This window comes from Perna viridis, chromosome 1, assembly GCF_037379345.1.
Source record: "Perna viridis isolate PV_CMFRI_1.1 ecotype Kerala chromosome 1, ASM3737934v1, whole genome shotgun sequence".
NCBI lineage: Eukaryota > Metazoa > Mollusca > Bivalvia > Mytilida > Mytilidae > Perna > Perna viridis.
The window spans coordinates 68,625,046-68,650,504 of record NC_142445.1 but is presented as its reverse complement, the minus strand read 5'-3'; the positions used below and the strand labels follow the sequence as shown (position 1 = coordinate 68,650,504).

Below are 25,459 nucleotides of genomic sequence, written 5' to 3'. Positions count from 1 at the left end.
TGATGTGGGGATTTTTGATCCATTGAAAAACATGGCCCCATTACTGAAAATAGAACATAGGGGTCAGAAAGTAGTTTTTTGCATATATATCCAAAACCGTTAGGTTTAGCCAAATTCTGTTTGGGGTAAAAGTGTTCAGCATGATGAGATCTATCTTTGGTCAATTTTTCATTTTAATCTGTTAAGCCATGTTGGAGTTATTGCCCTTTTTTGACGTTTTTATTATGTGCATAATACCTCAAGGAACATTCATACCAAGTTTGGATCCAATAGGTCAAGTATTGTCAGAGGGGAAGATTTTTGAAAGAAATAACATTAAAAATAGCAAAAAAACGTTGACAAAGGGCAATAACTCCCAACATGGCTGAGCAGATTAAAATGAAAATTTGACCACAGATAGATCTCATCATGCTGAACACTCTTATCCCAAGTCAGAATTTGGCTAAACCTAATGGTTTTGGAGATACATGCGAAAAACTACGGTCTGACCCCTATGTTCTATTTTTAGTACCGATGGCCATGTTTTTGGACGGATAGAAAATTCTCAAGTCAGTGCTATGCAGGATACCCCAAGAAACATTCATACCTAGTTTGGTTCCAATTGATCAAGTAGTTTCAGAGGAGAAGAGTTTTGAAAAATTGTTAATTACGATGACTGATGACGATGGACGCCAAGTAATGGCAATAGCTCACATGGCTTTCGGTCAGGTGAGCTAATAAGGATGTGACTCATTTAGTCAGATGTGGGATTCAGGCTCTTTAGAGCCTCTAGTTTATATTTTTATTTTAGTGGGCCATTACCAAGATTAGCAAACATAACAGACACACCATCAAGAATATTGAAGTTAGATCTCTCATTAAATGAACTTATAGCTCTTGAACATGAAGGATTGTTGCCTTTCAAACAAGTTAGAGAACTCAATGCATCATTAAATAGAATCAACAAGTAAGTACAATTTTTGTATGATATAACATGTTTTTGTAGAAAAGTAAGTTTTTAGAATAAGTTTATGTTATAGATGGATGATTAGGGAAAAATTGAAGTCAGCCTTTTCAATAACTGCCAAAAAAAAATAGAAAATCTCAGGAATTTTTAAATTTATGATAACAGCTTTGATCCCATAATTCAGTTAGTCTTTTTCATGAGTTCATCCCTTTTTTTTATTGAGTTAGTAAATTCAAAATTTGTTTTATGTAGAATAAAATCTTATACACTTTTATATACAAGTACTAAAAATCTATGTAGAATGACAGTTATAGAAATAAAGTGTTTAAAGTTAACAAACATTTGTATTTTACAGGTTCATTGGTATAGAAGTGTTAAAACATTTGTTTTCACTGGATCTTTCACACAATGCTATTAACAGAATAGAAAATTTAGTTGGGCTGTCTTCTTTGGTTGTGTTAAATTTAAGTATGAATGAATTAGAAGATATTTCATACATGCCTAGTATGGCCAGTTTAAAGGTGCTAAATCTAAACAATAATCATGTAAGTACTACCTCTGACAGTGCTTAAATCCATGACTTTGTTTTGTGCTTTTTCTTCTTATACTGAAAGTATACAAAGTATACCAGAAATCATTGAGATGGAATCCATATCAGTAGGCCCTGCCGTAGCAATGAAGCCGTATATAAGAAATGGGTTTGGGAACAGAATTTCAGTTTTTAATGTGGCACTCATATTCAATGGAAATATTTACCAGTTGAGAAAGAAGTATGGAATCAAATATATTCCGGACACGATATGTGTCACTGAAAAACAGGAATTTTAACCTTGAGGTCAATGTTCAAGGTCATAGGCCACTATCTATGGTACATGTCACATTGACTTTAGGTTATCTACCCACATGCCAAATTTCAAAAGCCAACATCAAAAGACAAAAAAATTACAGCCAGGACACAAGTTTATCACCAAAAAAAAACAGGAACTAGACATTGAGGTTAAAGTTCAAGGTCATAGGCCACTATCCGTGGTATGTGACACATCATTTTTAGGTGACCTATCCACATGCAAAATATCAAAAGCCTACATTGAAAGACAAAAAAATTACAGCCTGGACACTAGTTTGTAACAGACTGATGGACAGAGTGATCACTATAGGGCAACTGCCACTTTTTGTTGTGGGCCCTAATTATAATTTTTTTCCAGCACAGTCAGTATTGTTTCACTTTTTTATCCTTTGACCTTAAGGACACTTTTCCATGGAAAACACCTGATCACAATTCTGTTTCCCAATTTGCCAAGCACTGGTAACTTAGTGCCAAGTGGAATTAAAAAAACTGTATTTAAAATTGAATTTGAGTGCCATGTCTTATTTACTGAATGAAATGTAGAAAATTATAAGTAAAAGGATCAAATTTTACTGTGTCAGCTATCTTTTCTTTTAAAAGAAAGTACTTGTTGAAATCATATATTTGTTTGAATATTTTTCTGCTAATAATTTTTAATTCTGCTATGTTTGATTTTGTGTTCTTTCTTGACAAGATCTTGGTGATAGATTCCTCAAATTACAGATCATACCTCATACAAACCCTAATGAAGCCTTTCATCTCTTTCAGCTGAAATCCTTAGATGGTGTCCAGGCTCTTCCAAAATTAACTGAATTGTATGTTCAAAGGAACAACATAGTAGGTACCTAACAAACTATATTGAAATGGTGCCCTTGTATACAAACTGTATTGAAATGGTGCCCCTGTATATATAAAAAATATATGGAGATTTATTGCTTATTTCTATACTTTCCTCAAATAAATCTACTCAAATTAAATGTTTAATTACCATATTTAAGAAGAGGATTTTGGGGGTCTTTGGTCCTTGAGGATCAAAATACCTTACGTCACCAGTCCATACCTGTAACGTCCCTACTATTTCTGACCTCTACACAAAAATAGAGTCCAAATGTAACTTCTTTTATATCATTTGAAACCTCTTTTATAACCAGTTAATATGTTTCTGGCAGTTATTCAGCTCAATAATGATCTGTTATTTCATTTCTTCAAAATAAAGTAAAATCTTCAAATTAACTGAAGATCTGAGGGACTCCTTTTTGGCCTTGAAAGATATTTAGCAATAAATTAAGGCTAGAAACCACTAATTCCACTTCCAATAGGCTTCTATGCTAATTTCACAATATTCAATGGCTTCTCTGGACTTTACCTTAACTTTAACCTGCAGAGGACTATATATCAGCATGATTCTACATACGTCAGCTCACAATCCTCGAATGGCATGTGGGGTTAGCAGACTTGCAGTGCAGTACTAGTCACCGGAAGTGAAGGGTCTATAAATAGCATGGGAAATCCCAGTGTTTTTACAAGATAGGGGTATATTTAGAAATCATTATGGAGATTAGGCTTCACATCACAAGAAGCAAAATGCACCCATAAAATTTACAGAAATGTTTTTCCTTTCAGAAACTGTTGAAATTTTTTAAATAAAATGAGAACTTTTTTCACAGCACTATGAGGAACAGGGGATAATTTCTGCGTAGGACTATTTTTGAGTACGTTCCAAATGCTCATTGGTTGAATTGGTGGTCTGTAACCTAAAATTCATGTAGGGAATTAAGTTCCTCTAGTAATGAGTCAAACATGTTCCATTTAACACACTTATCAGTCAAAATCTTCATCCTAACACCAATATTTTATGATTAAAATAAACAGGAAGTGAAGACTAGGAATTCTAACCAAGTAAAATTGGCTGGAAAATTCAAATTTTCTTAAGGTGAAATTGGTTTTACCTGAACATGATTACAGTGTAGAACAAATACTCAGTTAAAATAATTTTTGATTGTAAATGCAAATTAACTTTTTGATATGTTTTAAAATTGGGAAAAAGGTGAAATGGATCAAATTCTGTAAATGTGTGTGATACTGTTTAACTATTGATTGCAGATTATACTTCAGAAATCAGTACTTAAGATTGACATTCAGTTTCTACAATATTAGGGAAAAGATTGACATTCAGTTTCTACAATATTAGGGGAAAAAAAGTTCTAAATAATATGGGAAACACAAATGTAAGATTTCAGTTTTATTTTACATCTTGTAATCTTTAAAACTTCGTGCAAAAATTTTCACTAGAATCAAAAACCTCTAGTGCTGACGCTGCACTTTTATTTGGTTATAATTTTGACATGTAAAAGTATGTTATAGAATATATGGAGAATGGGTATGGTGATTATGTCAAGGAGACAACAATCCCACTGGTAAGAAATGCTTTTCCTTAAACATCACAATTGACTGTTACAAGAGTACAGAGTTGAATTGATTAATAATGTCACTCTAAAGGAAGCTCATTTTAAAATGTTAAATAGTATCTATCTTAACCTTTTCTGATTTATCGTTTTGGGTTGAAAGAAGGTTTTTAATGATACTTTACTCTGTTCTTGTATTTTAGAACAATTTACTTCCATTAACCAGTTGTTTCCATCTACAAATACTGAATGCTGCATCAAACAAAATCAGCTCTCTTCACACAACAGTTGGAGTTATTACAGAACTGAAGAGACTTGAAGTTATTGCACTACATGTAAGTATCCATCAGATTTTCCTATCATCTCATAGTGTGTGATAACAGAGGTCAAGAAAAAAAAACTGGAGACACTTGCCTGTCACCTTAGTAAAGAGGTAACAATTTATTATTCTAATGCAACATCCATTGTAATATTGAATTTCATTTGGTTATGCCATGAATTTCTGGGTATTAATTCCATGATTGAAGCAAGATTTTTATCTGTCATTTTCATAAATATTATAAGTCTCATTTAGTTGTACAATGTATTATATTTGAAGATTTTTCATTGTCATTCTTAATTTGTTATTTACAAATATCTGTTGACTGGCTCCACTGAGACAATAGTAACTTTCTTGTAGGGAAATCCCATCGAAAGAGAGAAGACTTATCAAAATGATATTCTACGCAGTTCCAATGTGATGACACTAGACAATATTTCTGTCAGACCTTTACCAAAAGAGCAACTACCAAGTGTAAGTATTCAAGGCACCTGTAACAGCAGCTTCCAAGGGTAAGTATTAAAGGTACCTGTGACAGCAGCTTCCAAGGGTAAGTATTAAAGGTACCTGTAACGGCGGCTTCCAAGTGTTAGTATTAAAGGTACCTGTAATGGCGGCTTCCAAGGGTAAGTATTAAAGGTACCTGTAACGGCGGCTTCCAAGGGTAAGTATTAAAGGTACCTGTAACGGCAGCTTCCAAGGGTAAGTATTAAAGGTACCTGTGACAGCATCTTCCAAGGGTAAGTATTTAAGGTACCTGTGACAGCACCTTCCAAGTGTTAGTATTAAAGGCACCTGTAATGGCAGCTTCCAAGTGTTAGTATTAAAGGTACCTGTAACGGCATCTTCCAAGGGTAAGTATTAAAGGTACCTGTGACAGCAGCTTCCAAGTGTAAGTATTAAAGGTACCTGTGACAGCAGCTTCCAAGTGTAATTATTAAAGGTACCTGTGACAGCAGCTTCCAAGGGTAAGTATTAAAGGTACCTGTAACAGCAGCTTCCAAGGGTAAGAATTAAAGGTACCTGTAATAGCAGCTATTTAAGGCACCTGTAACAACAACTTCCAAGTGTTAGTATTAAAGGCACCTGTAACAACAGCTTCCAAGTGTAAGTATTAAAGGTACCTGTAACAACAGCTTCCAGGTGTTAGTATTAAAGGCACCTGTAACAGCAGCTTCCAAAGGTAAGTATTAAAGGCACATGTAACAGTTCTCCTACAACGTAAGAGGATGGAATTCTGTTCCTCCATACCCCAACCTCTTACTTCCAAGTGCCATATTGCATAATGCTCGTTCCGCCGTTCCTTGAAATCGGCAGAATTATAGTAAACTATTTTCCATTTAAAACATTTTATACAGTTTCTTTACCATTTCACGGGAGAAAATGGCTAAACTAAAGAAAAACAATGACCTACCTGATGAGAAAATCCAGCAATGCTGGAAATCCTTTGTAAAAGCAGTTAAAATGAAATTCATACTTGGTTTTTAGCTTTTTGAGTATGTAATTCCGGTTGATAAAATTACAGATTTTAAAATTTGCGAAATGAACATATCAAATTAACCAACGAATTGCCTTTACCAACTTTAAGTCCGTTTTGTCAAAAATATATTTTATTCCGTAAAATTAGTGATCTAATTCAAAATTGCTGGTCCATTTGACAACAGTCTTCATTACAAATGTTTTCTTGTTATTTAACAAATATTTAGGATTTTTATCGTTCAATTTCCGGTAGGTTAAACTTCTTTTATGTAAATAAAGACATAAAGTATTTTAAAACACATGTTTATCTAATTATTATTTGTGGTGGATTTCAACATGTCAGATGCTAGAGGTTAGGATGGCACCAAGTCAGAAAATAGCTTGCCAGACAACCTCTAGCATTGCTGGAGTACTGTAACAGCTTCCAAGTGTTAGTATTAAAGGTACCTGTAACAGCAGCTTCCAAGTGTAAGTATTAAAGGCACCTGTAACAGCGGCTTCCAAGGGTAAGTATTTAAGGCACCTGTAACGGCATCTTCCAAGTGTAAGTATTAAAGGTACCTGTGACGGCACCTTCCAAGGGTAAGTATTAAAGGTACCTGTGACGGCACCTTCCAAGGGTATGTATTAAAGGTACCTGTGACAGCGGCTTCCAAGGGTAAGTATTAAAGGTACCTGTAACGGCGGCTTCCAAGGGTAAGTATTAAAGGTACCTGTAACGGCGGCTTCCAAGGGTAAGTATTAAAGGTACCTGTAACGGCGGCTTCCAAGTGTTAGTATTAAAGGTACCTGTAACGGCAGCTTCCAAGGGTAAGTATTAAAGGTACCTGTAACAACAGCTTCCAAGTGTTAGTATTTAAGGCACCTGTAACAACAGCTTCCAAGTGTTAGTATTAAAGGCACCTGTAACAACAGCTTCCAAGTGTTAGTATTAAAGGTACCTGTAACGGCATCTTCCAAGGGTAAGTATTAAAGGTACCTGTAACGGCATCTTCCAAGGGTAAGTATTAAAGGTACCTGTGACAGCAGCTTCCAAGTGTAAGTATTAAAGGTACCTGTAACAGCAGCTTCCAAGGGTAAGAATTAAAGGTACCTGTAATAGCAGCTATTTAAGGCACCTGTAACAACAACTTCCAAGTGTTAGTATTAAAGGCACCTGTAACAACAGCTTCCAAGTGTAAGTATTAAAGGTACCTGTAACAACAGCTTCCAAGTGTTAGTATTAAAGGCACCTGTAACAGCAGCTTCCAAAGGTAAGTATTAAAGGCACATGTAACAGTTCTCCTACAATGTAAGAGGATGGAATTCTGTTCCTCCATACCCTAACCTCTTACTTCCAAGTGCCATATTGCATAATGCTCGTTCCGCCGTTCCTTGAAATCGGCAGAATTATAGTAAACTATTTTCCATTTAAAACATTTTATACAGTTTCTTTACCATTTCACGGGAGAAAATGGCTAAACTAAAGAAAAACAATGACCTACCTGATGAGAAAATCCAGCAATGCTGGAAATCCTTTGTAAAAGCAGTTAAAATGAAATTCATACTTGGTTTTTAGCTTTTTGAGTATGTAATTCCGGTTGATAAAATTACAGATTTTAAAATTTGCGAAATGAACATATCAAATTAACCAACGAATTGCCTTTACCAACTTTAAGTCCGTTTTGTCAAAAATATATTTTATTCCGTAAAATTAGTGATCTAATTCAAAATTGCTGGTCCATTTGACAACAGTCTTCATTACAAATGTTTTCTTGTTATTTAACAAATATTTAGGATTTTTATCGTTCAATTTCCGGTAGGTTAAACTTCTTTTATGTAAATAAAGACATAAAGTATTTTAAAACACATGTTTATCTAATTATTATTTGTGGTGGATTTCAACATGTCAGATGCTAGAGGTTAGGATGGCACCAAGTCAGAAAATAGCTTGCCAGACAACCTCTAGCATGTGACGGCACCTTCCAAGGGTATATATTAAAGGTACCTGTGACGGCACCTTCCAAGGGTAAGTATTAAAGGTACCTGTAACGGCAGCTTCCAAGGGTAAGTATTAAAGGTACCTGTAACGGCATCTTCCAAGGGTAAGTATTAAAGGTACCTGTGACAGCAGCTTCCAAGGGTAAGTATTAAAGGTACCTGTAACAGCAGCTTCCAAGGGTATGTATTAAAGGTACCTATAACGGCATCTTCCAAGTGTAAGTATTTAAGGCACCTGTAACAGCAGCTTCCAAGGGTAAGTATTAAAGCTACCTGTAACAGCAGCGTCTGAGGGTAAGTATTTAAGGCACCTGTAACAGCCGCTTCCGAGTGTTAGTATTAAAGGTCTCTGTTATGCCAGCTACCAAGTGTAAGATCAGTTCCAGTAAAACATATGAGGGATGGGGGAAGACACTTTTATTCTTAGTATTAATATTATATGATATTTTAGTTCATTTTGAAGAAATGTCATCGTTCTGTTACCATGGATTTCATTACTTTTGTTGTCCGGTCCTTTCAGAGCTTACTTGAAGGTGTGTTTACACTTTTTGAAGACCTATTGGTGATCTCTGTAATTATTTACTCAAGGCCAAGTGAGTTTATGCCATCACTTGGCATCGGTCGCCGTCGTTGTCGTGGACAAATTTTAAAAAAATCTTTTCCTCTGAAACTACTGGACTGACAGGTTGTAAACTTGCCATGATTGTTCCTTAGGGTGTTCTGAACAAAACAATTATTGGGATTTTTGTTCCATGAAAAAACATGGCCACTGTTACTAAAAATAGAACATAGGGGTCAGATTGCAGTTTCTTGCAAATAACTAAAAAATCGTTGCCTTTAGAAAATTTCTGGCAAGGTAATATTGTTCAGCATCATGAGACGGACCCATGCCAAAATTTTCAAAACAATTGGTCATCTGATGTAGGAGTTACTGCCCCTGAAACAGTTTTTTTGCATTTTTCGCATGTGCAACGTTGAAAATCTTCTTTTCAAAATCCATCGCACAGAATTCATTGAAAGTTGGCATTTATGTTCCTTAAGGTATCCCACACAAAATGACATTTGGGATTGTTGATTCATGAAAAAACATGGCCGCTGTTACTAAAAATAGAATATAGGGGTCAGATGGCAGTTTTTTGCAAATAACTCAAAAACCGTTCCCTTTAGCAAATTTCTGGCATATTGTTCAGCATCATAAGACAGACCTATGGCAAAATTTACAAAATGATTGGTCAACTGATATAGGAGCTACGGCCCCTGACACAGTTTTTTTTGCATTTTTCACATGTGCAACTTTGAAAATCTTCTTCTCAAAATCCTTTGCACAGAATTCAATGGAAGTTGGCATTTATGTTCCTTAGGGTATCCCACACAAAATGACCGTTGAGATTGTTGATTCATAAAAAAACATGGCCGCCATTACTAAAAATAGAACATAGGGGTCAGATGGCAGTTTTTTGCAAATAACTCAAAAACCGTTGCCTTTAGCAAATTTCCGGTACAGGTAAAATTGTAAAGCATTATGAGAAGGACCTATGCTGAAATTTTCAAAACCATTCATTGACTAATGTAGGAGTTACAACCCCTGAAACAGTTTTTTTGTTGTTGTTTTTTTCACATGTACAACTTTGAAAATCTTCTTCTCTAAAACAATTAAGATTATTGAATGAAAATAAATATAATAGTTCTTCAGTGTATTGTGCTCAAAATGACTGTTGTGATTTTTAATCCGTGAATAGATATGGCTGCCTGTACTAAAAATGGAACTTAGGGGTCTTGCCTTTAGCAATATTTAGGTTCAGATCATGAAAATGCTATGAATAATTTTAGTTGATTTTAACTTAGCCTGTCTCATTCCTCATGTTTTTCAAATAAGCAAATGGTTAACCAGGTGAGCGATTTAGGCTCTCTTCAGCCTGTAGTTGATAAAGGTAATATGATGGTGCACTTGTTGTGTTTTGCTATGTCTTGGGCTGGTTTCATAAAATATCTCAAATTGAGATTTCCACAAATCCTTCCTCAACTTAAATTTCGAGCAATCAAACTGCTTGAAAATGAAGACTTGAGGAAATATCAAGGATTTGAGGAAAATCTCAATTTGAGAAAAAGTGCCTTCCCAGGGTATCTCATCTTTTAATGGAACAGCTGTAAGTATTAAGGGCCTTTGTTATAACAGCTACCAAGTGTTAGTATTAAAAGTCACTGTAAGAGCAGCTACCAAGTGTAAGAGTAATCAATTGAACCAAGCGTAATTTTTAAATAAATCTGTATTTTTTATGATTTTAGTGAAAGGCACATTTCAAGTGAAAGTAAATTTCCAAATTGTTGGTTTTTTATAACATACGCTATCTTAAAGCTGCCAATTTTGCCAGATTCTTAGAGTTGCACTTCAATAAAATTTACATTTCAGTATGATTCTGGTGCAGATAGACACAGACAGAACATAGAAACTCTAAAGGATGCTGCTAAACAGGCATTTGAAGAAAGAATGAAAGAATCAAAAACCAGAATGGAGGAAAATGTCAATTTTCTACAGAGAAGAATAATGTATGATTTATTATTATGGATTTGCTTGTAAATAACTTACTTATGCAGAGGTTAACATTAAATCTGTCTTTTAAACTAGTTGTGTACAATCCTGATTTATTTTAATTGATGCAAATATAGTCTATGTTTGATTTGTTTGACATGTTGTTAATTATTATTTGAGGTTAAAATTCCAGTATTTGTTGTTTTAGGGGTTAATGCCCTTTAGGAGAACTAAAACTATAAAATGCTATTATTTATGTGTGTAGTACTCTCACTAGTTTTTCGATTTCTTTACAGAGATTTACAGAACGAGTATGTGGATTATGAAAATAAACTTAAAACAGACCTGGATTCCTGTGTTAGGTACATATGAGTTTAAAGATGTGGTTTTTTTTTTTATTTCTATAGATTCATTTTTATACAAACCCAAAAAAATTATTTGGTTGTTTAATGGTATCACCCTGTCATCATTGCTTTTGCAGTTGTTGTCATTGTTGTTAGTTGCATTCCTTTCCTTTAGTTTACTTATGAAAACTTATTTAAAACTTATCCAACCTTTTCGAAATTTTAACACATTGTTTCTAAGGGCATGGCAGAGGGCCCTATAGTTTTTGGAGGTGTTTGTACCACCCCTTTTAGAAATAAGGGCTAAAAGAGGGAAAATAGGTGTTATTGTTCAAATTGATGGAAAAAAGCTTATTGTTGAACTAATTTTTATGATTCAGCTGTCAATCTGTTCCTTTTGAATCTCTGTATTGAACTTTTTTACAGGGTAGACTTATCCATGATTGTTATGGAGTTAAATAGGTACAAAATTTGGCCACACCCCAAAAAAAATCCACTTTGCAATTTTTGGTTTTTCTTAGATTCCTTATGAAAATCTCCTTTCATATGTCATATGTTAATCAGATTTCAGATATGTCTTACGGTTTTTGAGTTATAAGGGGCCAAAGGGGCCACACCCCAAAAAATCAACTATTTTATATTTGGTCTGATTTTGAGTTTTCAATTAAATTTCAAAATTTGTGCTATATTGTGTCCATAATGAACTGTAAGTCCCTTTGCTTAAGTGTGTCCAAAACTAATATTGTGTCCATGTTCAGAGTTTGACCACCGTGGTCATATCATGTTGCACTCAACAAACTATTTCTTTGTCATGTTATGCATAAAAAATATTGTGCATTAGAACACAAGTCATCTTGTTGTTGAAGCCTCTAGGAAAAAGAATATTTCAAATGTTTTTTTGTTGTTGTTTAACTACTGTACATGTGTGTAAACACCATGTTAAAAATGTTAGGATGAGTTTTTGATATTTCAAATATTATGCTGTGACTGACGTATATGATTATGTAGATATTTAGACTCTCTGACAGCCTCTGAAATGGGCAGTGTTGATAGGCATCAGCTAAGAGGGTCTATAGGAACACCACAACCAAAACCTTGGCATGTAAGTACATGTAACAGGTATACATTCGTTCTTTCATGGATTTCATTATCCACAGAGGTTGAGAAGTGGATACCGGTAATAGTTTTGTAACACTGTTTAGTAGTGGATATATGACTATATTTTAATTGATCAGAAATGTGTATAGTCTGATTATTTTTTGAAAACATCAGTTGGACACCCTTGTCAACATGATGTGAAATTCTTTAATATATTCATATCAAACTTAGAATCGGTGTCTAATGTATGAGTATTGTCTTAAGTACAATTTTGAACCCTATTGTCAAAGGGTCAGTATATTACATCATGAGAAATTCTATGCTACATGATGTCATTTCCGGTATTAGTAATTGATGGAGATTTTTTTATTTAAAAAAAAAATAAGGTACTGCAATAAAAGATGAAGATAAATGAAACAGGACGTTGTTTACGACATACTAAATGATCTAGTTGAGCTGTTCTTCTCCTTATAATATTATAAAAAATCTATTCTGAATCTTTTGGATGAATTTTAACAGGATTTTTCATTCTTTCTTAAAATCATTTGATTCATTGTTTATTGTACTGCTATAGATATTTTTAGAACTCATGGGGTAATGTTACAAAGAACACAAAAATTTGATAAATTTTAACCAAATTTTGACATGTGCATCCTCACAACCTTCTACTTTTATAACATTTTAAACACATGGTTAAAATTAAACACTAAAGGTTAAATTCTGAGAACACATTACTATAGAATGGGAATATTTTGTTTATGACTAATTGAAGATTTACAAAATTTTCATAGAGCCGCAAAAAAATTGTAGTCAAATTATGATGTTGTTTTCATTGTGAATGTTTTTGTTTCCATGGTGATAACTTCAGTTGTAATGAAGCAAATGTGATGAAATTTGCTGCTTGTTGTTCTATGGATGATGTATACTAGTATTTAAATTTTAATTATAAAAATATATAAATGTTGGGAAATCACTATTATTGTATTATTGACTAATCAATAGGTCAATAGATGTTGTATTAGATAGACCTATATAAGTCTTCTTTTCAGCATCCTAGAAGTTCTAGACAACCTTTACCATCCCAGCGTTTATATCAGGTCTGTTTTGAGTGAAAAGCACTTCTTTTTTTTTCATGTTTCGTCATAATTTATCTCTCTGATATTTCAGTCAATCGGACAATTATAAACAAAAAAAAAACTTTAAAAATTTTGCCCTTTATCTTACTTTTTCAAAAAGGAAACTTAATGTAGCAACTAAAAATATTAATTAAATTTCTGTCTTTTTCTTTTTGACATAACTTATATTTACAGAAAATGTTAATTTTGTTATATAAGTACAATGTACTGATATTGTCACACAATTTCCATTTTCTAATAAATGATTTTGTTGCACGTTGTCAGAAGTATATCCTACATTCAATATGATTTCTAATGTATGGAGTGTTAATTTCAGGACCCTTACAGTGAAAGACATCCTGTTCCTCCTCTTCAGTTAGAGGTCAGCCCTGTTTTATCCCTTACACAAACAAATCTCAAGATTTGGCACATGATAATTTCAGGATGATATTAACCTTCATCAGTCTTCATGATTAACTTTTTAGAGCATGAGCCCAACTTTCACTAGCCAGGGTCGTCAGATTTGTGGTTAATTTCCCAGACTGCTTCATTGTTTTCACAAAGACTTTTGTGGAAAAATATTGATGAATTGCAATGTATTAAATTTATTGATCCTCTTTCCTAGGTGTACAATTATTATCTAATTGATTCTATTTCTTTATCACCATCTTTTGTGTAACAAGTTTTCAATCCTACACATGATAACATCATATTATTAATATTACTTATTAATGTTATTAAGATTTTTGAACATTTCCACTGAATATATTTGTTTATGTATTTATCATTTATAAGCAATTTTTTGTTTTATAACAAGGTGACTACATTCTTTATATTGTGCTTTGTTTACAAACTAATATATATATATATATATATTTCAGTGTTTGTATAATATTGGCATATTTTCAGTCCTAAGAAATATATGCATATCTCTCCACTCCTTATTGGTAACTAATAGCAAAATAAATGGCTTAGCATTTTTTTCTTTCCTATTGGTGGAGTTCTGTAGTATTGTATTTGTCATTTTCAGAGACACAGTGATAGAAAGCCTGATTATTCTAATATAAAAGACACAGATGAGGTAATATCCTTATGAAGTTATCCTTACTTAAAACTTTGTGTTATAATATTTGTTAACTTGTTGGGAACCTTATTGGAGACTTATACAGTGGATATGAGTTCAAGAATTATACTTAAAATGCCACATGTTTAATTATTGCTTTAGGCTAGATGGTTTTTTTTTTTTTTTCAAAATGAAAAAAATGATTGTGAATTGATAGAGGCAGGAACTGTAGGCGGGAACTAATATCTTAAAATGACTTGATAGAGGTAGGAACAATTATCTTGAAATTCTGCAACTAATCATAAATTATAAAAGTAGTGTAGAAACTTGCCAAGAATTTAAGAGAAATTTGTACTGTTACTTACTTCTTAGAAAATTATCTCCTTTGGAGTAAACAAATTTCAGGCACATACATATGATAATTTTATTTAATTCTGTTTATTTTCCAAATGATTTCATTATAGCTCAGTTTTGCTTAATGATTTTTATATTTAATTTTTAGATATTAAAGGCCACACAGAAAGAGTTGTTACGCCAGACACCTGGTGTGTGAACTGTATCATTACAATGACTTCTATGCATTCCATGGGTCTTTATTTAGAATGTGTTCATTCTGGAGTTAAGTTTCATATGTTAATGTACAAATTACATGTTGTATCTTTTGCTTTGTATTTGAAAGTCTTGTGAGTAGTTTTTCAATATGTATCGACGTCTTTTTGAATATTGAATAATTCCTTTATTTTTAATTTCTTTTTTTTCAAACATTTTCTTAATAAATACAATAAATGATTTTTACGGAGCCCAATATTTTGTACAAATGATAGAAAGCATACATGTTATTGGCTTGTTCACAGAAAACATCCATGTTACTGGCTTGTGAGTAGTTCAATGAATATTTTGAGGATTTGTTAATGATATATACATACATTGGTGCATGTTCAACTTATTCATGTATAACACCATTAGAAAACTACATTACTCTTTTAAGTAAATTGAGACTTATTGCTTGATAAGGAAGTGTTATATGTTAAGTATATCTTTTGTTTCCAATAACTGTCTTTAAAACTGTTGGTGTTTACAACCCATTTTGAGTAAGGTGAGAAATAGTCCCATCAAGACATCTTTCATTAGATAAATATCAGCTCATGAAACTTCATGTCTATCATGCCATTAGGTAGAACTTACTCTCCATGTCTATCATACCATTAGGTAAAACTTACTTGTCCATGTCTATCATGCCATTAGGTATAACTTACTCTCCATGTCTATCATACCATTAGGTAAAACTTACTTGTTCATGTCTATCATGCCATTAGGTATAACTTACTCTCCATGTCTATCATACCATTAGGTAAAACTTACTTGTCCATGTCTATCATACCATTAGGTAAAACTTACTTGTCCATGTCTATCATGCCTTTAGGTATAACTTACTCTCCATGTCTATCATACCATTAGGTATAAATTACTTGAGTATTATGTACAGTTGTTTTAGAAATAATTGTGATGTTTTTTATTGTGAAAAATGGGACAAATATTAAACTCTCATTTTGGAATTTTAAACATAACTACTGTGGGATTTTACAAAAATTCTAAAATCACATTTTTGATTTAATGGAAAGAATACTATAATTAATGTACAGTGATTTCTGTTAACATTTATACATTTGTCAGCATATAAAAAGGAAAATGAAATTTTCCATTTATTCTTTATTAACAAAAAGTAAAAACAAATTATGTACAAGATAATTATGACCTCCATAATGATAGTTTTTGGTTTATCTATTACTAAGATTTTTGTTGGCATAACAATAACACTGTTCCTGGTGAACTTCATTCAAAACTTTTAAGCCAATGCTCAAATTTCGTTGTAAATCTCTGCTTTCTTTCAGCTATTATAACCTGGTCCACAGCATGGATAACGCCATTGTTAGAAACCATATTACACTCACTTATACCAGCACTACCAATCTGTAATTCAGAGAGGTCTCTTTTTACAAGAAACATTTCTCCAGATAGCATTTTCATAAGTCTAGACCCAAAAATGTCACTTCCACCAATCAACTTCAACCCAGAGCAGCACACATTACCTGCAACAAACAAGTTTGTAGTATGTTATATGGCAATGACAAACAAATTGATATATTATACAATACAGCTCATATATCAATAGTCTTTTTTTTATTGTGTGTAAAGTTTGAAACAGAATGCTTGCTCCCAACGTCTTTATGTCATTTCCGGTCTTGCACATACTTTTTTTTATTTCATATCAGTTTGAATTATATATAAATCCTTGGTTTGATTTTGTTATGACCTATGCATTGTTGTACTATGGAGTTTTCTTTCAGCTGCCTGTTCAAATGTGTTTAAGAAGGACCTTACCTTTATGTGTAAATTGTACATTTGTAAGTATAATTTTGTTCTCCAAACCAATCAAAAACGGGCAGATTCAGGCGGGCGTGCGCTACCCTAAAATTTGCAAAGCATGGTTTGTCAGGGGTAGATTTAGGCGGTTTTATGTTGAAACTTTAATTCTCGATAATTTTACCACAAAAGATACCTATATTGCACCCACTCTAGAAGAATATTTCAAAAATTCAACCTGAAAAAAATTTTTAACTGTGCGCCCCTCCCCTAATTGAAAATTCTGGATCTGCCCCTGAAAAAGACATTCTTCTGGTATCAAATATGGAGATTTATAAGCAAAAATTTATACCACCTCTCACCTTTGAAAACGCCCCATGCAGGTCCGGGTGTTAAAAGAATAGGCCTGCAGCAGCGCTAAGCTTGTCGTAAAAGGCGACTAAATAGTGCTCAGAACCTTAGCCGGGAGCTAGGGCGCTCTGCCCACAGAGCAACTGGGATGTGTGCCCCAGGTGGTGGAATGGGGTACCCCTGGCGTGTTACATGCTGGGGTTGTCAGGCTATAATACGGAAAACCTGACTGCAAACCATAGTGGTGCACCGTGTTGGGAAAAATGCCACGTTCCTCGCATGTTAAATAACCCTACTGTGGTATTCTGCCGGAGTAGGAACAATAGGGCTCCGCCACAGGAGGCTAAATTGCCCGACCCTACCCATCTCTCCCTTTTTCCAGTGACAATCAAAATTTGTCTACCCCATTGTCCTTGTGTCCCATCCCTTTTTTCATTTCATCATCATTTAATGTTCATTTTATCATCAATTTCATGTTCATCGTCTGAATATAGCTGAAATATTGCTGCTCCGACGTTAAACCCCAACAAACAAATAAACAAACAAACCTTTCAAAACATGGTTTAGTAGGAGCTGTTTTAATTTATCTTTGTTGTTGACGATCTTCTGCAACTCATCATCATCAACTGCTCTAAAGGCCTTAAATAAGATATAAATATATATCTAACCTGCTTTGTAAAATGTTTTAAATATTTTTTTCCTTATTTAAAAGCTGTTTTTATCAGAACTTGGGATATTACATAGAAGTTCTTAAATATCGTTGAGATGCCCTTCTACAGCATATAGTAAACAGTTTAATTATTTGTCTTCATAACACATCCCTCATAGTGACAACCTTTTCCTCTTACCTCATTGGTTGGGGCAAATACTGTGAAAGGACCATCCTCTTCCAGTGTATCTCCAATACCAGCAATTTTTATTAGATCCAAGAGTTCTGAAAAGCGACTGTCCTCTGCTAGTTGGTCCAGAATATTTCCTTTAGGTGGAGTTATCACCTTAATTAAATAATAAAGCAAATCTCCTTTGGGGTATCAATAAGATCATGCAGTGTTAATCGGCTTAATTAGAGAAAAGAATGTTCTAATGAAATTGAGAATATGAGTAAGAGTAATTCAAAGCGGTAAAGGAATGTTTACTTTGTCAAAACAATTACCCACCAAATAAAGCAATGAATCTTCAGAATACATTTTTTTGTTGGTTTTAACCTACTCCAGCGATGCTAGATGCTAGACAATTAAATTTTCTTGCTTGGTCCCATCCTTAGTATGAAGGAATGGTAGTACAAACTCTGACGTTGTAGGAGTATTTTAATTGTTGATTCTAATTTTATTTTCTTATCTGTTGTTTGTTGGGGTCGCCCAGTATTATAACAGAACTAATATACCTTATCAATAATATGTATCACACCATTACAAGCTCTGATGTTTGACTTTTGTATGGATGCACACTGGACCGCCTGATCCCATCCCCAATGGCGTCCGTGGTACGGAAAGGCCTAAAACATAATACATTCGGTGTGCAACTCTACATTTTCTCAGAAATGAAGATCGTGCCACTTTTGAATATCATGTAGTACACTTTCTTTTATACGATCGGCTACGCAAAAAAAAAAACGAATTGTAAAATGCAGAGATATTAACAATAAACAATTAACATTAAATATTAAACCATTAACACTGTTTAATTTGGTAGTTAACATGCATGTGGCAGGCTACACTTAGTTTTTATTTTATTTTTTTAGAAAACTTCACAATTATTACTTTCTTTATTATTTCTTGCCATTGTGTGGCCAGTATTTTATTCTCACTCAATGAAGACAACACTCAACATCACTAAAACTAAAGCTTACCATAGTGTATTCATTAAAACGCAACTTTTTACCATTCAGTGTGTCTAGCTGGTCATCATTAAACATTTTACATGTATTCAACTCTTTTGGAACAACATGGTAAGTCAAAATTTCCATTAGCTCTGCCGGATCAGTTGAGAGTTGATCAAAATTCTAAAAAAAAACATTTATATGTATTTTGATACAAGACATATATTATACTCCTCTTTATATGATTCAAGCTTCAAGCGATTCTTGTCGAAGTAGTCTGATTCAATTTCAAAATGTCATATCGAAAACCTTGGCTAATACAAAAAGAAGGTCGCCCAATGTCAACAATGGGTTTACATCGGTTTTTTTAAGTCATCTTTTGTAGTTAACTTTCTAATACCGGTATATAAATTGCATAAATCGTTGGAAAATGCATATTCTACATCGTACTGTCTTAATAATTTGAAAAGTTCCTTTAATCATACAGTGTCTGCATCAACTAACACGACAACTACATGTACCTGTAGGACTTCATTACTTGGAACGAACACTGTAAGATTTTGTAACGACTGCAGGGTTTTAGCTAAACCAGTCTGTGCCACCAGGTTGGCGAAGGACGAAGCGACTTTACGAGCGATATGTAGAACATCTAGAGCTACAATAATATTAATGTCATAATAGCATTTAAAGGCAACATGCTAAAATAATCATCTATAAATGAATTTTAAAAACACAACAAAGTAAGAATGCATTATATTGATGATCAATACTTCTAAAGCAGATAACTGACGTCAGCTTCCAGATTTTTAAAACTCTTTACATTAGAAAACGCTATTAATCAGACTTTGAGTCAATTTTAATTATAATGCAGATTATATATCTACCTTCGTCTGGAACTAAGACCTCGTCGATGACGTACATGACTCCATTTGTAGCCATTACATCATTGTCAACTGCTTGAGCACCATTGACAAACAGTTTACCATTGTCATCTTTGGTAAGGTTTAGCATGTGGTTCAACACATTCTTGGATTTAGATCTACCTTGAATTGCAGCAGAGCAAATGACGTTTGGTAAAATATGGTTTTGAAGTAGTTCTGCAAGAAGAAACGAGAACCTTTTGCTTAAACAACAGTTACCTGACGAAACATAGTCGTGCATAAGAACACAACATTGAATGGGCAAGAATAAGCAAGACCTCCGAGTCATACAAAAATAGAACACAGGCAGTTTAATATAAAAAAAACTCAAAACTTACTAATAACACATTCCTCGTCTCCATCTAAAATCCTTGAAACCAATGCAGAGTCTAACTTTCGGAAAGCTGTGTCAGTTGGAGCAAAAAAAGTATATTGTCCGTCCAGTGTTAGTTGCTTCCTGAGTCCACTTTTTCCTATAGCTGAATGAATCAAAGTTTTAGAGTGTTATTTCAACATACATTCAGCTACATTATTATCATAAATATTTAATAGTAGTATATAAATCCATTGTTCAACCGAAGAACGTTGGTGAAATCATCTGAAGTTTCTTTATTGGAAGTTTTTTTTTACCGTTTTTTTTTATCCCAGAATCTAAGATTATTTGGAAATTCGTTGCAGCACTAGCAGTTCACTCTGTTTGGGGATTCTAATTTCCTATAGAAACAAAAACAGCTTAAGAACATTTTAATACCAATACCTGTTTTTAGATAGCTCATTTCTGGGTCGCCAGATATGAGGTCCATCAATGTTTTAGATACAGGTTTCAGTGTTTTCTCCACTACATGGATTACCCCATTACTGGCCGTGTTGTCTCGGTTTGTTACTTTAATGCAATTTGCGGTCATCATCTTAATATATAATAATAATATAATTCAGAAGCATACTACATTCAAAGCTGTGTTAAATGTCACATTAATTAATTACAATTTATCAAACAAATGCTCCGCTGAGCATCCCTTGATTCCACCATGCACAGAAGTCGAACTCGGTCTATAAGTTGGTAAAAAATACGGCTAATTTCAAGATCATACATGCTTTTTTTTTTAAGATTTAAACTTCATTGCATCTATTTAATTAACGACAGTTTGATGTCACTTATCATTGGACCCAATCAATCAGGTCAAGGTAACAACCGTAAAAATTTTGAAATGTGATGACCTTATTCTATGGGCAACGACGTTACATATCCATCACCTGGTATTTGATGTCCCAGCCGCTGGGCCCTCTCAAAGAAATCAGCGCTATTGTAGCGTTATTCAAATGAAGGTCAACATAGAAGGAAGGCTTAAATGTGTCTGTGGTGTCTAATAATGATGATTATGTAATACTTAGTATCATTACTTCGTCATAGTAATTAATCCTGATTTTGTTTTTATATGGGCTAGCAGTGTCAATCAGTTGTTCGTCCATGAGGCGACCACTACTGTAAATACCAGGAACCAAATGTCCTAACAAAGTCGTCTTTAGATCTGATACAACATTGTCCATTACAGGTTGGGATACCATCAAAACTCCGCTATCTTGTAAACCTATCTGTGATACAGGTGCCATTTTTTTCGACAACTCTTCAAATGCATCGTCGACTGGAGCGAATATGGTTGAATTTCCTGCTTTTAGATCCTTTGTAAGTCCAACCAAATCGACTGCTTCTATAAACTTGCCTAGTTTCAAATCTTCTGCGCGCTTTAGTATATCTTTTAGCTCTTGAACTGGAAAAGAAATAATTTATTCCGATAAGTGGAACTTTACAATATTTCGTTTTACGATGAAAATCTGTAACTGGACAATCTTGTTAACAAACACGAGTACTACAATCAAAAGATATACGTCTAGTTTTTTATAGGAAAGAAATGGTTAACCTAGTATTTTGCTAATTCAATGATGAGAAGATGAAATAACTCTTCTAAAGTTTTAAACGTTCTAATTTTATACCTGTTGGGCAACCGTTCTGGTTCTCCTTGCGTGTGAAACCAGGACAACATTCCTTGGTTACTACAGTTGTCCGCTCTTTATCACCAACAATTAAACTGTAAGTGAAATCATTTTTTTTTAAAATTCAATGAAAATTGAACACAATCGTCAAGTCTTTAAAAAATGTATCATTATTGATTAGCCAAACTAACCAAACCTATTAGCAAGTATTCTATTCAATTAATACCAGCAATAAAACGGGGACGGTGCATGGTTGTCCCTGCATCTTTCTCGTACTAATGGGAAAAGATACTTCCTTCCTAAAAAAAGAATTAGTAGTTAGAGGATATTATTTTACCTGTTTGTACATTTGTATGATGTTCCTTTATCATCACAAATCTGAGATTTGATTACGTGATGATTCCTAATTTCGCTTCCGTCCGTTTCATTCTTGATGACATCTCTGCGAGTACAGACATTTGGTCTAAAATAGAGAAAAAAGACGGTGAGGATTGAACAGAAGATATAATATCACCTGACGGAACCACAAAGACGTTTGACGGTCGTATTTATCTGCAAACAATTATATACCTCTACACATTAAATCATTGAATTTTGGTTCAAAGACAGTTGAACGGTGTGTTTCCCGTACCAGGAGTTTGCATTAAAACGACCCTTTAAATTGTCCGTTTTCTGTCGCAGAGAAATTTTATAAACCTGGTAAACTAGCATACGACAAGGACATAGGTTTTTGTACGTTTAAACTGGTCTGGAGCTGGCATGTCAGTTAACTGTTATAGTAGTCCTTTGTTTGTGCGTCTGTGTAATGTATAATCAGTTTCTTTATAATTAACAAAGGACTCAGACCTTTTTGTACTGATTTTAGGTATGCTTAATTGTGTATTATTTTTTCCACAGTGGCCAGATTTTGAAGGGGGAGGGTTGTTATCACGCCAAAGTATTTTAACCCCGCCACATTGTTTGCACCTGTCCCAAGTCCGGAATTTTTGGCCTATGTATGTTTCGTTTTCACTTTCATTTTACTTTTATGTTGCTGGAGTATAAAGAGGCGACTGTTTCGCTGTAACACTGTGTATAATGTTGTTTTGGAGCCAGCTGCAGCCTGTATAGTTTTGTTAGGGTTTCCTCGTCGATCATTGAAGACCCATGGATAGCCCAGTGGGGTTGTTGTCTTTTTGACATATTCATCTTATCCATTCTCCTTATATTTTATCTATTTTAATATAAGGTAGTACTCTTGACAATGTGTAGGTAAGTATATATAGATGGGTCTGAAAAATTCCCAACGTTGTTAGAATTGTCAAATTTGTGAAGCAAATCTTTGGTCGTTCCCTCCGCGGGACGCGAACTCGTACCGCTGAGACATCTATTTAATGAAATTTGACAGTTCTAACATCGTTGGGAATTTTTCAGACCTTTCTATACTTACATTATCTTCCGTGTATCAATCCGATGGAGCAGTGTAGCGAATAAGAGTTGTCACATTCTGAGACGATTGTGTGTGTGTGTGTGTGTGTATATATATATGTCTTTCTCCAGTGGAGGTAGCGAGGTTAACACGATACAACTCAGTACGGAAAAAAAATACTATTAATCTATAATTTTTACCATATAGTAAACATGTCTTTCTCCAGTGAAGGTAGCGAGGTAAACACGATAAACACGATAGTAATCAGTACGAAAACAAACACCGTTAATCCATATTTTTACTATAAAAGATATTAATGCATGAAAGCTGTTTCAAGAAATTAAAGCATATGATCATGAAATGCCATTTAATTCGTTTAAAACGGACCATTGTAAACTTTTATTGCATCGTCTGCTGTATTGTTTTGAAAGTCCTCGGGATCCGATCACCGTAGAAAAATGTTTGCTTACAAATACGCAATATGAACAAGATATTCATATGAATGATATACCGGTTTCATTATACATGTACAGAAGAAAACTGTCAAATAAGGGAAACAAAAATACAAAAATAAAAAACAAAAAACAAACACGAAGACTACAAGAACAGAATAACAATTTAAGGCAACTGGGTGATTTTACCATTTCTTCCTATTAATTAAATATAATTAATTAAATATAATAAATATAAATAAATGTGTTCGGTTGATATAGTAGTAAACATGAAAATAAACTGAAAGTAATATCAAAATAAAAACCTTCGCCGAGCACATCATGATACGACTGAACTAAGTATTAGTTTTTGACATACTAAACATACATTTTTGTAAGAACTCCCAGTTCATTATGGAAACAACAACTCATTTGGATACAATATTGCACGCTATTTTGAAATTCAGTTTAAGTACAAAGTTCTGCTTCAGGGCACATTCATGGATCAATGAGTACCTCATTATCTCAAAAAAAAAATGACAGTAAATGACAGAGTAAATTTGCCAAGCATACTTCTTAAAGCTCTTATATTTAGACAGGAATTTTTCATTTGGCCCCTTATAACTCGAAAACCGTAAGAGTTATCTGAAATCTGATGAAAAAACGCAGACAGGGATTTTCATGAGAGTTTTTAATATATATTTGTTTTACAAAATCAAACCGGAATTAAAAAAAAATAGATGCTGTTTAAATTCTGTTAATTATTCTTAAAATATAATTAAATAGGAAACAAATTAAAAAATGAATTGTCAAAATTGGATGAGAAGTAAACATTCTACTTCAATTTAAAATAAATTTCTATTACCCTTTGTTTTACTTTTTTTGCAGAACGGTAGGAGGCATCGATCCCAATTTAAATAGCAAGCATCCTCATGACATTCTGTTCAGTACTAAAGTTAGCGCACGGAAACGAAAACAAATAAAGACGTCAACGACAACTACAACCGCTTTTTTGTTTTTCTTTTGTTTGTTTGTTTTTTTGTTTGTTTTTTTTTAGGTCGTATAATAACTAGTATTCAAAACGTTAACAGGATATAAACTAAGTTTCCACTTTAGATGTGATTATATACAGTGGGTAATTTTTAACTTCGGCAATTTCACATTTAATCTTTTATGTACCCAACCTTGACATTCGACGTATTATCTTTATGTGCCTTACCTATCGAGGTCTGCTTTGGAACTGTACTTTTTTTCATGTAGAAAAAAAAATAAAAACAAAACAAAACAATACGTAAAAAACAAAAAAAGTAGCTGAAATAGGTTTGGATTCATATATATATATATAGTTGGCTTATCTGTTATAGAATTCTGCTTACCCTTTATACCATGGCTTTCTAGGATCCAAATCAAACGCCGTATTGATTTCAAACCATCTACGTCTACTGTTGAACAGCCCTAAATTGAATCGTCTGCTCCACGGGCGACTGAAAAATAAGTTTAAAAAGATTAAGTATGACTAATGTTGGCTTGACATCGGGCTTAATAGACTTCTAACTATCTTGACGCTAGTTGTTTTTTCGTGAACAAAATTTTCAAAAATCATTATCCCATAATAAGTAGATTTTAAAAAGTGGTTCAAGAACAAAGGGGTCAAGGTTATCATTTGTTCATTTCTGCCAAAATTTTGCATAAAAAAAAATTCCAACAAAGCGTGGAGTGGGGGTCTAACCCCAACCAACCGAATCCACAAATGAAATGTGAAGTGCAAGTGTTTCAGGATAGTCCTTGTTTCGTTTCACTGGATGGAGAGCCCATTATGTAACTTGAAAAATATCTTACCGACGTCCTGGATTTCTTCGCATCGGAAAAATAAAGGAATGGTCGTTATCATCGTCTTCGTCGCTACTGTCGTCATTGTTTATAACACGGCGTCGATATCCAGGACCTCTTCTGTGCTTCCTATTCCTTCTAGATTCCACTGATAATGCCGAAATTATGGCAAATAATAGAAATAACAGTATTACTCTCATCATTCACTTTCATCTGAT

General features: G+C 33.6%; 2 protein-coding genes across 4 annotated transcripts in view; one reads left to right on the top strand and one right to left on the bottom strand.

The window, feature by feature from the left end:
- The window catches only part of LOC148630127 (uncharacterized), a 19,392-nt gene extending 3,094 nt beyond the window's left edge, over window positions 1–16,298 (top strand). The window contains exons 3-13 of one of the 3 annotated variants that reach the window (XM_088561261.1): window positions 791–946; window positions 1,302–1,491; window positions 2,562–2,630; window positions 4,402–4,533; window positions 4,878–4,991; window positions 10,387–10,523; window positions 10,803–10,868; window positions 11,859–11,952; window positions 12,998–13,045; window positions 14,094–14,144; window positions 14,629–14,925. In XM_088561261.1, coding sequence (XP_088417387.1) covers window positions 791–946; window positions 1,302–1,491; window positions 2,562–2,630; window positions 4,402–4,533; window positions 4,878–4,991; window positions 10,387–10,523; window positions 10,803–10,868; window positions 11,859–11,952; window positions 12,998–13,045; window positions 14,094–14,144; window positions 14,629–14,679 — 1,108 coding nt within the window. In that variant the 3' untranslated portion in view covers window positions 14,680–14,925. Of the gene's footprint in view, window positions 1–790; window positions 947–1,301; window positions 1,492–2,561; window positions 2,631–4,401; window positions 4,534–4,877; window positions 4,992–10,386; window positions 10,524–10,802; window positions 10,869–11,858; window positions 11,953–12,997; window positions 13,046–13,400; window positions 13,627–14,093; window positions 14,145–14,628 lie in introns of those variants that run through there. The other 2 variants (XM_088561269.1, XM_088561251.1) reach the window with 2 other exon arrangements.
- LOC148630126 (transforming growth factor-beta-induced protein ig-h3-like) lies at window positions 15,822–25,459 on the bottom strand. Its single transcript, XM_088561241.1, has 14 exons — window positions 25,251–25,459; window positions 24,788–24,895; window positions 21,910–22,035; window positions 21,573–21,667; window positions 20,982–21,349; window positions 20,338–20,488; window positions 19,919–20,059; window positions 19,545–19,757; window positions 19,182–19,315; window positions 18,691–18,843; window positions 18,226–18,336; window positions 17,690–17,836; window positions 17,390–17,480; window positions 15,822–16,216 (listed from the first exon to the last, which is right to left on the bottom strand). The coding sequence occupies exons 1-14, from the start codon at window positions 25,442–25,444 to the stop codon at window positions 15,960–15,962; spliced, it is 2,289 nt and encodes a 762-aa protein (XP_088417367.1). The 5' UTR covers window positions 25,445–25,459; the 3' UTR covers window positions 15,822–15,959.

Excerpts from the sequence above, each read along its gene's own strand:
- LOC148630126 (XM_088561241.1), bottom strand. The coding sequence starts at position 25,444 with ATGATGAGAGTAATACTGTTATTTCTATTATTTGCCATAATTTCGGCA. Across the intron at positions 24,896-25,250 it reads CGAAGAAATCCAGGACGTCG|TCGCCCGTGGAGCAGACGAT; the intron begins GTAAGATATTTT and ends CTTATTTTTCAG. Across the intron at positions 17,481-17,689 it reads TATTTGCCCCAACCAATGAG|GCCTTTAGAGCAGTTGATGA; the intron begins GTAAGAGGAAAA and ends ATCTTATTTAAG.